The sequence below is a fragment of the Myotis nattereri genome (assembly GCF_964212035.1).
Source record: "Myotis nattereri genome assembly, chromosome: 17".
Classification (NCBI taxonomy): Eukaryota; Metazoa; Chordata; class Mammalia; order Chiroptera; family Vespertilionidae; genus Myotis; species Myotis nattereri.
Genome location: NC_138092.1, coordinates 25,239,405 through 25,251,121, shown reverse-complemented (window position 1 = coordinate 25,251,121; position 11,717 = coordinate 25,239,405). Strand labels below are relative to the sequence as shown.

Below are 11,717 nucleotides of genomic sequence, written 5' to 3'. Positions count from 1 at the left end.
AGAGTCTTCTGTTAAATTGCTTCTGGTTTAAAGGCTAGCTTATAAAAACCTGCCATGCTTTTTTCTTTCTTTCTTTCTTTGGGGAAACAAAGGGATTAATTCATCTTCTCCTTCTCCTTTGCCATTTTAGGGCTCTCTAAATATCGGCCAGCTAGCTCGCGGGCTTTAATGCCCCAGCATTCACCAGGGGGTGATGGCACACCTGTCACAAAGCCCCAGTGGGGGATGGAACTTGCACGGAAGGGAACAGGTGAAATCATTGTTTTTCTTGCTTAAGAACAAATCTATAAATTTCATAAAGTGTCTTTTTTTCTTTTTTTGCATTAAATATTACATTTGTTTCAGGTATACAACATAAAATTTCGTTATTAACTTCAAAATACATAAAAAATATAGATCTGAGGACTTGCTTTTCTTGCAACACATTGAATTTATAGTATCTAACATAAATGAATGTACTACTATTTTGTAAGACTCAGAAATATCAGAAAAGTAGAAAGGAAGGAGGGAAATAATTTCATGTCATTTAAAGTTAACATTTTGCTCTTTTAGTGCTTTTTTTAAGAATATTATAATATGAAAATTCCAGCTTCAGTACAAATCATCAAATCTGTACCTCTGTACTTTCATAAAATACACAAATCAACCACTTACTTCTCCTCTCTCCTTGCCCCTGAAAGTTTTACAATTGCTTCAGTAATGAGACCCTTAATGCTATGCCTAGAGAACTCACATGTTTTGACTTTTAAATTATTTCATACTAATTGGGCTTAAGTTTATGAAAGGTAATTTAGTTCAGATATGTTTATTAACTATTGTACTATTTTACATTGTCTTCTGCTTACCCTGTTCTTCTGTTTCTTGCAAAGAGAAGATTATAATCCAAATAAGAGTAAACAGTCAAAACTGCTGAAAAAGTCCAGTCTTCAAGTTTTGGAGGAACAGAGAGTGAAAAACTAGATACATAAGCAAAATCACTTTTAATTAATAGTTTTTCCAAAAGTCATTAATCTGGCTTTAAAATTTCAAGGGATGGGTTTGCTTATATAAACTCTGCTTTTATGATATAAACAAAAGAGTTACTGTTTATTGATTTGAGGAGCGTAGGAAACCAACTGTGATTAAGGGGAGACTTCAAACAAAAGCAACACCTCAAAATATTTTGGTATTGTGACCCCAGGCTGTTGGGTGCTTATATCTCTTTGTGTGCTTTATGCATTCATTGTGGTAGGTTCATAAAATATATTTCAGAAGGAAACCAGTTGGAGACTTTAGCACAAGGGGATTTTGACATTTTTTGACCCTTGCTAGTTTTGTATTCTCTTGGCTTTTTAGGGGATTTGTTGTTGTTGTTATTTTGATGTAAGTTTGCTTTATTATCATTATACTTACTAAAATTTTACTAGACATGAAAAATTTTCTGCATTTTTAAAAATTATAAAACTTAGTTTCAAATCTCTTGTATACCAGCATATTACATATAGACTGATCGATAGAACTTAATTTTGAATATAGTCTTTAATGTGCCTTTGTAATTTCTTCAAACATTTATGCTGTTCAGTGCCCTATGACCAATGAGTAAGTCGTATCATTTTAAAAATGATAGTGTTCCAAAGGTTTATTTCTACATGTATTTATTTGGGGATCTAAATACAGTTTTCCTATAGATACATTATTATATTTGATACATAACTTTCCCAAACTACCCAACAAAAACCCTTTTAACTTATACCTGAAGAACAGACGTATGGAACCTCAGCACTGTGTGTAACAGTGTTTCTGAGAGAAGGGGCACTTTCAGCTCCACCTTTTGGAATGTCAGAAGCACACCTTTAACCTAACCTAGTAAAGCTGGCAGTGAAACAGGAACTTCCCTCTTCCTGCACCCTCCTCCCCCGCCCCGCCCCCCGCGGGAGCCAGGGGTCTCCTTTTCTGATCTTGGCCTGGGATTGGGAGTGGGGGTTCAGAAAAGGAGGCATAGAACACAGTGGTAAGGGAAGCTGTGTTCTTAAGTCTCTAGGGATCCTCAAGTTCACAAATGGGTTTGGGGGCCTTACTCAGTTCACTCAGCTGAGGCAACTTTTATTTGATCTCCAGAAGTCTTATAAGGTTTTTTGTAGTTGACTGAAAATGAAGAGATTGCACATAAAAATCTGGGTTTCCAGCTCCTCGTGAAGAACTGAGAGGCCCTCTCAGGCAGGGATGTGCTATTACACCGATTCCATTTGTTTGCACCTGGAAGTCTGTGCTCATTTATGCTGTCTCCTCAGGGCCGAGGCTTTTCAGTTTGGGACCCCTGTTTAGGTCCTTCAGAGCCAGCCAGATGGTAACTGAGAACTGCAATGTGTTGCAGATGTTATGTGGGAGGAGGGAAAGAGAATGGGGGTTTAGGTCAGATAAAGAAGAACTGGAAACTGTTTAGAGCAGTGGTTCTCAACCTTCTGGCCCTTTAAATACAGTTCCTCATGTTGTGACCCAACCATAAAATTATTTTCGTTGCTACTTCATAACTGTAATGTTGCTACTGTTATGAATCGTAATGTAAATATCTGATATGCAGGATGGTCTTAGGCAACCCCTGTGAAAGGGTCGCCAAAGGGGTCGCAACGCACAGGTTGAGAACCACTGGTTTAGAGGAAAGGTCATGGTTTAACCTTTTCCCCAATTTTCTTTCCTTGCATATGATAGTGAGAATAATATTTTAGGGGTGGGGTGATACATATGTGGGAGGTTAAGCCATTTGGGGTAAGAAAGAAGCAGCAGCAGGGGTATTTTCAATACCTTCGTTACTTTATACTGTTCCCTCTCTCCTAAGGTCAGGAATGGGATTTGTAAAAATAGGTTTATGGTTCCCATGGTGACTAGTTATGCATACCAGGCCCTCTCTCCCACCACTGCAGCCTGGTCTGCGGCAGGCATTGCTGTGATGGAAGCAGAGAGGAGGGACGGGAGCAGGAGCCAAGGGAAACCCTAGTGGTTTCTGTGGGGAAGGAGAAGAGAGTTCCTAGTTAGGGCTGCTGCATTATGTGATTCCTTCTGGCATAAGTTAGCAAAGCACTATTCTGATGCATGAAACCCTTTGAAACAAAAAAATCAAAAAGCTGAGAGCCCTACAGTTCTTGCTTTTGAAACTCTAATATGAAAAACAGACTTTGGTCTTTTTCTTAAATTATAATGACATAATTCTGTATTTTTTTACAGTGATCTAAAGAAACCAAAGAACAGACTTTACAATTCTCCTAATAGAAACTGCAGGTTTTGTGTTAAATATAAACATATATCTAATGTGAATGAATTGAATAGAATTAGCAGGTTATTCACTGTCTGTTACCAGCACTTTTGTGATGGGCTGAAAAGCTTCCACATTAGGTTTTCTGTTTGTTTTGCATTTGTTAAATTGACTGCAGCAAACTCTTACCCATAATGCATTTTATTTGGTCTCTAAGAAAGAGGTTATGTTGGGTAGAATAACAAAACTGAACATCTGTTTGGTTCTTTCTGTATAACATGAAGTAGAAAACCATAATGTAAATTTTATAGATAGATAGATATAGATATCTCCTTTTTCTGATATATCTGCTATTTTACAATAGAGACATATATTTCAAGTCACTAAAAGGGCATTCATTAACTTAAAAATGAGTGGTGCTCAGCTTTGGGTGGACTTCAAGTTCCCAGCCATTTTATAAATGCCTGAAATAATGTGTGAAAATGTGTGTGGTAGGAGTGGTACTGTATGCATTTTTTTCAGTAGGAATTCTATAGATGACCTTCTTATACTAGTGAAAGTAATCTCATATGTGTCCCAAATCTGACTGTTATATATACAATTCCACATAGGAAGGAAATTGCATTTTCTTATCATGTTGGATTAGCCCTGGTAAAAATTAGGAAAGATAGAGATTAAGTAAACAAAAAATATATTGTCTATAATAAATGAAACTTAAGAGCTAAAGGTTAAATAAAAATGTAAATGTTGATGGTAGTGATAAGAGTAACATTAGTTTTATCAGACGTGCTGTTGTTACATATACTAGTCTGATAAATATTAGAATATGTCTTTGCACATTTGTGGGATAAATTTCTGGAAATGAACTATTTCAATCGAAGAGTAATGTTTTCTTGGATAAAGCCAAATTGCCTTAACTTCTCCTTTTTAAAAAAACGCTTTGTACGGAAAACTGAAGTAGTCAGATGCATATAGTGAACCCCAGGAATTCATTACTCAGCTTCAACAGTGATCAGCTCATGGTCAGTCTTATTTAATCCATACCCTTACCCATTTCCACCCTTCTGAGTTATTTTGAAACAAATCCCACATATTTTAAATAATTTAGTATGTATCTCTAAAAGATAAGCATTTTAAAAAGCCATAGTCACAGTAATAGTCTTATGCTTTAAAAAATTGAGTTTTTGTATTACTAATTAGTCACTGTTTAAATTTTAATTGATTCATAGCTGCCATTATTTTATTTTTAACAATTAATTTGTTTGAAACTGCATTCACATAAGGTCTGCACATTGCAATTGGCTGAATTGCCCTTTACATCTTTTTAAATTTAAGATTTTCAGTTGACCAGAAACCAGGTTTTTAATCTGTATTTTTAAGTCTGTATTTTGCTCATTGTATGTACCTCTGGTATAATTAACATGTTAGAGTCCTCTGTGTTTCCTGTACATTTATATTTGTATCTAGAAGTTTAACTGGATTCAGGTTTATAGGTGGTGGTGTGTTCTTCAATCTGTAAGCATGCAGTATCTGTCTGACTTTTTTATGAGGTCCAAGGCTTAGATTCATTAACTCTGAGGGTTGTAGATGGTGATGTTCTAATTGATCTTTCCATTGTTACTTAGAAACTGGATTATTCTTATAAAGCTATATTCCTCCTCGTCTCTTATTTCCCAGTAGTGTAGGTCATTTAGGAATAAGATAAATGCTTGATTCTCTCTATTTATTTGCTTAATTTTCAAAACAGTGAATTGGCTGTCTAGCCCCCTTCAGTGTGGGGATCAGTCAGTTCCGGTCCATTATCAGTACTCAGATTGCCCCATCTTTGGACAGTGAGAGCCTCTTAAGTTGAGTCCATTGAGAAGGCTTTGACTTCCTTGCTGTTGTACTAGGTGTTTCATATTCATCTTGTGAATTATCTACCCAGACCTGCGATCAGCCATTTGTACTTAGGAGCCCTGGTTCCCAACACCTTTATCCTTGGATCTAGCTACTCCATTGTCTTCATAATAAGACTTAATACAAATCAAGAGAAATTTAAGATTTATAATTAATCATTATATTTTTAATGCAAAGTATAAGGCCCTTAGACAAGAAATCTGTACTTTTGAAGTGGTTATAAGTATGCCTTGGAAAAGTGTACACTCACATACACTCAGTTGTCCATTGGGCAGTTGCCTCTGCTGGGAAGTGCATTTTCCAATATAACTATTAGTTTTTCTGCAACCCAAGTAACTTGGCAAGTGTTTAGGATTACATGATGAGACTTCCCTCAGTGCAGAAAAGACCACAGACTCCCAGTATTGCAGACAGCCAATTGGAAAGCTGCAAAGTCTGTTAATAGAGACTGACTAAATAATGAGATAGGTGCTAAAGGAATTTACTCATGAGGTTTTCATGTTTCTTATTATACTCCTCATCACCTGACTGTATTCCGTTTGATATGCAACTACTTACTTATACTGCATTTACAGAATTGTGACCATATTCATGTAATTCATTTAAAGTCTAAATTAAAATCATAAAGTGCAGCGATTTTCAACCTCTTTCATCTCATGGCATACATAAACTAATAACTAAAATTCTTAGCACACCAAAAATTATATTCTATTTTTTGCTGATCTGAAAAAACCTGTATAATTTTGATTCATTCACACTGGATGGCTATTGTTGTGTTGGCTGTTGTCATTTTTTTATTTGACAGTATAAGGGAAAACATGCCCCTGACTAAATAAATAGTCAGGTACTGCATGTTTTTAAAATTCTTGTGGCACACCAAGTATGCTGCAGCATACCGGATGAAAATCACTGATATAGTGGCATATTTCGCTGATACTGTGAATCAGATATCTCTCAAATTTTTTTCTTTTTCTGAAGAATATTTGTATATCAATTATTACAAAGGATACAGATCCCCAAACTTCGATATTTAAGTAATCTCTTTATGTAGCTTTTGCAATATAATCAGTGTTAGCTTTACTAAAAACTTATGAATATAAAAAATGTCATGTTGTGGTATCAGGAACTTTATCTGACTTGTTCACTTGCTCTAAAAATTGGAACAGTGCCAGACACAAAGGAAGTGCAGTAGTCAACACCAGTTGGAGGATCTGTCACAGTTTCTGTGCTTTATCCCTCTGCCTTCAAATTTAGTTACCTTCAGTTGCATTTAGTCGGACTAAGTTCATCTGACATTTTATTTAAAAAGAAACACAACAGTTATATAATTCTGTTATATTCATTTGTTTAGTAAACTTCAGCAGGGGTGAGGAGGTGGCTGCTAGATGTTGACACACCGGGATACAAAAATTAAAGAGACAGGCTCTCTGTCCTCAAGAAGTGATGAGTCTAACGAAAGAGACCAAAGATAAAGGATGTGCTACATGTGCGCTATGCAACATGCAGAATGCTTAAGAGCACGGACTCTAGTGTCAGGCTCTGGTTTTGTAGCTCAGATCTGCCAGTACAACCTTGGGCAAATTATTTAATTCCTCTGTGCCTTAAGCTTCTCATCTGTGTTATGTTGTGGGAATATAAAAGAACTAATTAGGATGGGGGGCATTTTGGGGAAAGCTTCCAAAGCAATAACATTTGAGCTGAATTTTAAAGTATCAAAGAACCTAAAATGTTTTCTCTTTCCATTTCCCTTCCTGTATGTTAGCTTAAACATTACTCGGTTGAGAATTTTGCCTCTGATTTCCTCCAACTTCCACCCCCAACTAATTTAAGCCCCTTGTTCTGCTCCTGCTCTATGTTTGGTCTTTTTACTACTCAGGTGTGGTTATTCCCTTTCTTCTTTGCTATTTGTCAGCTCCAAGAAGACTTGGTCTGTCAGGTTCATTCCTGATATTGGTTAAATGAATGTGCAAGTTAAACAAGAAATAAGGGAAAGGCGTTCGAAGCCCAGGGAGGAACATTTACAAATACATGGAGTTGTGGAAGGCCTACCTTAGAGTGTACAGAAAGGAACAGCGGCTGATAAGGCTGGAAAGGGAAGTTCAGGACACATTATAAACTGTAAACAAAATTAGAGCTGAAAGTGATTTTAGAAAATGTCTGTGGTGATGCCTATTTTTTTTTTTATTTTTTTAAAAAACAATAGATTGGGACCGAAATCAGAGTTAGTGCTGCGAACTTATCTTTTAAAAAAGAAAATAGCCGAAACCGGTTTGGCTCAGTGGATAGAGCGTCAGCCTGCGGACTGAAGGGTCCCAGGTTCGATTCCGGTCAAGGGCATGTACCTGGGTTGCGGGCACATCCCCAGTAGGAGATGTGCAGGAGGCAGCTGATCGATGTCTCTCTCTCATCGATGTTTCTAACTCTCTCTCTCCCTTCCTCTCTGTAAAAAATCAATAAAATATATTAAAAAAAAAAAGAAAAAGAAAATAAATGACTGCATTTCGGTCCATTTTAGTGAGAAGCCTAGTTTTTTAGTTTGGATAAACAAATATTTTTTCAGAAACTGTTTCACTGGAGTTCAAGGACTTTGCCTTTTATTCTGTCGCTAGAACTGAGCTTTTCAGCAGATAATTATGATCAGCTTTGTTTTTAGGAAGCTCTCTATGTAACCGGTTCTCCCAACCTGATCACCACTGGCATTTGGGCCATGAGATTTCTTTGTTGTAGGGGCTGTCCTGTGCATTGTATGCTGTTTGACAGGATCCTTAGCCTCTACCCACAGGATGCCAGTCACACTTCCTCCCCCAAACCCATCCCAGTGGTAACAACCAAAATGTGTCCAGTCATTGCCAAATAACCCCTTGGGGCAACAGTGCCCAGGCTGAGAACCATGGCTGTGCAGCTTTGTCAAGTATGGATCTGAGTATAAGACACTGTAGGCCAAGAAACTAGGTAATAGGAGGCTAGACTAGTACTGTGTAATCCAGGTGAGGTGCGGTGGTCGGAATTAATACACTTGCAGACAAGGTTAGTGGGCAGATTTAAGAGACACTGTGAGAATCAACAAGACTTGGCAGCCAACTAGATCTCAAAGGGAGGGGATCTGAGATGATTCTTAGGCTTTTTTCTTAGTTGGCTGCATGTAAGCAGTAACATTACCCTAGAATAACACAGAAAGAATTTTCCTTAGGGCTTGGCCCAAGGAGTATCTGGCCTGGAGGAAGCAATTTTTGGACACTGGAGTCTGAAAACTACTGTTGATTCCTAGACTGATAGAATGTAGAAATGGAAAGAAGTTTTAAAGACATTTGATCCATTTTTTAGGTGAGATAGAGAAGGATAAACATGCTGAAGGTTAACAGCAGAGCCTGCTCTGGAGCACAGGTCTCCTGATTCTCAGGTTGTGTTTTGTTTTTAATCACAAGACTCTTATCTTCAAGTAGACACATCCTCTTTATACACTCCCTACCTTTTCTGGGTTTCTTAAGCTAAGGATGCTGAAAATACTTAAAGAGTTCACTTTGCCTATTCATTCCTAGAAATTAACTTACTGAACTGTAGAAATTTGGGGCTTTGGGGGATGTTGTTGTCAGTAACTTAGTATAATGTGGTAGGTGTATATAAGTGGTTCTCCCGATGTCATAGACACAGCACTACCACCCCCCACCTCCAATAGCTTAGGGCACAGCTGTAGTTAAAGGAGCTATGTTTTCATTGACCAGTGTGGGTCTTAACCTATAACAGTGTAATCATTATTATCTCTTCATAGTACTTTAAAATAGTAAATATTAATTTTTAGAAGATTGATTGGTAACACATTGCTATATGTCATAATTTGTATAGACTACAGGAGTTGAACTATTCAACTTCCTGGCCACGATGCTGAAAACTTGTTTGTGTGTAATTATTTGGATACTTCTGTTCCTAATTATTCCCATGAAAGTAATAAACACTTAGGAATCCCTCTCTTCTATACTCCCTCTTACTTTCGTTTCACTTTCCTTGTTACCAACAGGAATTCATTTGGGTGTTTTTAATCTTGAAGGTAAAGAGCAGTCACCTCTGGAGATGAGTATGCATCCGGTTGCAACAGCCCCACTCTCGGTGTTTTCTAAGGAATCGACGTCCTCCAAACACAGTGACCACCATCACCACCACCACCATGAGCACAAGAAGAAGAAGAAGAAGCACAAACATAAGCATAAGCACAAGCACAAGCATGAGAGCAAAGAGAAGGACAAGGAGCCTTTCACCTTCTCCAGCCCTGCCAGCGGCAGGTCTATTCGCTCTCCTTCTCTCTCCGACTGAGACCTTTGCCTCTGTCCGCAAGAGGTATAACTGAATCTCTGGCCTCTGTAAAGAACGATAAAAGGAAAAAAATTGCCTCTCAGAGAAATTCAGAATCCATTTAAATTCTAAATATTTGATTTCTATTATTTACACAGTTGGGATGTGATAAGGAAAATGTGTTTATGTTCTGAATAAACCATTTCATCCCATTACCTCCTTAGCGCGTGCTCACATACACACACACACACACACAGAGCAAACGCTTTTTCATACAGGCCCTCGTACCCACTGGCAGTCCCCATTCACACTACGGACTCCATGCGTGCTGCCAGAAAGTATGTTTGAAAGCCTTTGATGGATGTTATCGAGCAAAGTTTTAAACAGAAGCTACTGCCAAGTCTGTGGTGGAACCACTGTTTCCAGTGACAGATTACATAACACCGTTTGGAACTACTGAAGCAAACAGAAGCTTTTCTATAGGAGTCTCTCTATTGCATGTTTTTTTTTTTGTGTGTTAACCGTAGAGCCAAAGCATCAGAATTTATAAACAAGACTACATGGTATTTTCTTTTGCCCAAAAGTCCTGAAATTTTTGGAAGCAGCTTTACAAAGAAAAAAAAAAAAAAAAGGAAAAAAAATTTAAAAACTCTTTTGATAATGCATTTGGCAATTATGATGTTGGAATTTAACAGAACCATCAGATCCAGTTCTTAAATCAAGATGTTTAAATTATGTTACTTTTTTCATTAAGTATAAGTGAATATGTCCATACATAGAATATATTTGCTAAATGTGAACAATTTACACACCCAACACATTCTAAAGTTATTTCTCTGTGACACAAGCTATGATACGTTAAAATGGTATCGATAGACTGTTTACTAACTTGGACATAGACAGTTTGGTCTTCATGTGAGTATACACAGGCATTTAAAAGACATGAACATTTTGGTTTCATACTTCAATAGTTTGTATGTTTTTGTTTTTATTTCTGAATTTACCATGTACTTTATTGTTTAAAAATTTTTAATATGGGTTATATTTTTATCCTTTCCCTTAAGAAGTTTGGAAGATACTTCTTCCCAGAATAGATATTTCAAAGGGATCCAATAGTTAGACGTTTCAATATACTTTTATTTGTATTTAACTTGTTTAATAAATGACTTTTTAAATGGATCATTCTGCCTTTGTATCTTTTTATATCTTTTGTTTCCTTTCTGTCTGTGTACATGGAATACCTGCCCACAAAGTTTGTGTAGAGCTTCGTGGATAGGTGGAATTTGCACTGGCCCTTTTAGGAAGAATGATTTTGGTAGGCAGAGATGGGGTACAGTTCTCTGAACAGAAGAAACAGTATTTTCAAAAGTATGGAAGAAAGCAAGGGCATGCTCAGGAATTGAAAACCAGCACAAGTTGGCCAGGAGTGTTAAGTAAAAGGGAATGTGATCAGGCATCGAAGGACCTAAATGGCAGTGATTTAAAGATTCCAATTAATTACTTGTTGACTATTGAAATTATTCTTGGAAAAATGGAATATTACAGTGTGCAGTGATACCATATATGGGATTCCCAACTTTGAAAATAGTAATGATACATTTCAAAATAATTTGTATTGTAGGAACACAGTGACAAATAATAGCTACCTACATAATTTAAGCACCTCTTATGTATTGAGTACTGTATTGGGCACTATGTTATTTCTAAATAGCATATTGTATGTTTCTTATGAGCAACTTTTTTTTATTGTGAGCTTTCAGTTATGTTTATGACTAGGAGCAAACAATATTTTTGAAATAGGTAATTATGCATAATCAAAGTTCTGGTGTCAGTCTCTCTACTGTCATTTCCCAGAGGCAGTCACTGTTGCCGGTATTACACACATCTTTCCAGAGTAAGTCTATATGGTATATACATTTTTAAAGCAAATGATACTTGGAGAAATTTTTTATTTTTGTAGTTTATCTTTTATGACTACCATATTTTGTGCCAGTATACTAACAAATGTCTTCTTCAATGCATAATTATAAAAGAATTCTCCCATTTTTTCCATTTTAAAAGTTTTATGTTTTAGGTTTATATCCTTTATTCAACTGGAATTCGTATGGAGTTTATTTTGACAGATGGTAGAGTACTTTCTTCCCCCCTTCTAGAATGCTACCCAATAACCCAATACTATGTATTTAAAACATCTTTTTTTCTCTAGATTTCTAATGTTATGTACTAAATTTTCCAATATAGTTGGGCCCATTTCTGGACTTTGTAGCTGGTTTCATGGATCTGTGTGCTCAACTGCCAATGC

General features: G+C 36.7%; 1 protein-coding gene across 1 annotated transcript in view; it reads left to right on the top strand.

Moving 5' to 3' along the window:
* Positions 1-10,594, top strand: part of TAF2 (TATA-box binding protein associated factor 2) — a 56,238-nt gene extending 45,644 nt beyond the window's left edge. Inside the window, exons 22-23 of the mRNA XM_081110999.1 lie at positions 131-250; positions 9,144-10,594. Of these exons, the coding sequence (XP_080967125.1) occupies positions 131-250; positions 9,144-9,436 (413 nt within the window). The 3' untranslated portion in view covers positions 9,437-10,594. The remainder of the gene's footprint in view (positions 1-130; positions 251-9,143) is intronic.
* The last annotated feature ends 1,123 nt before the right edge of the window (positions 10,595-11,717 follow it).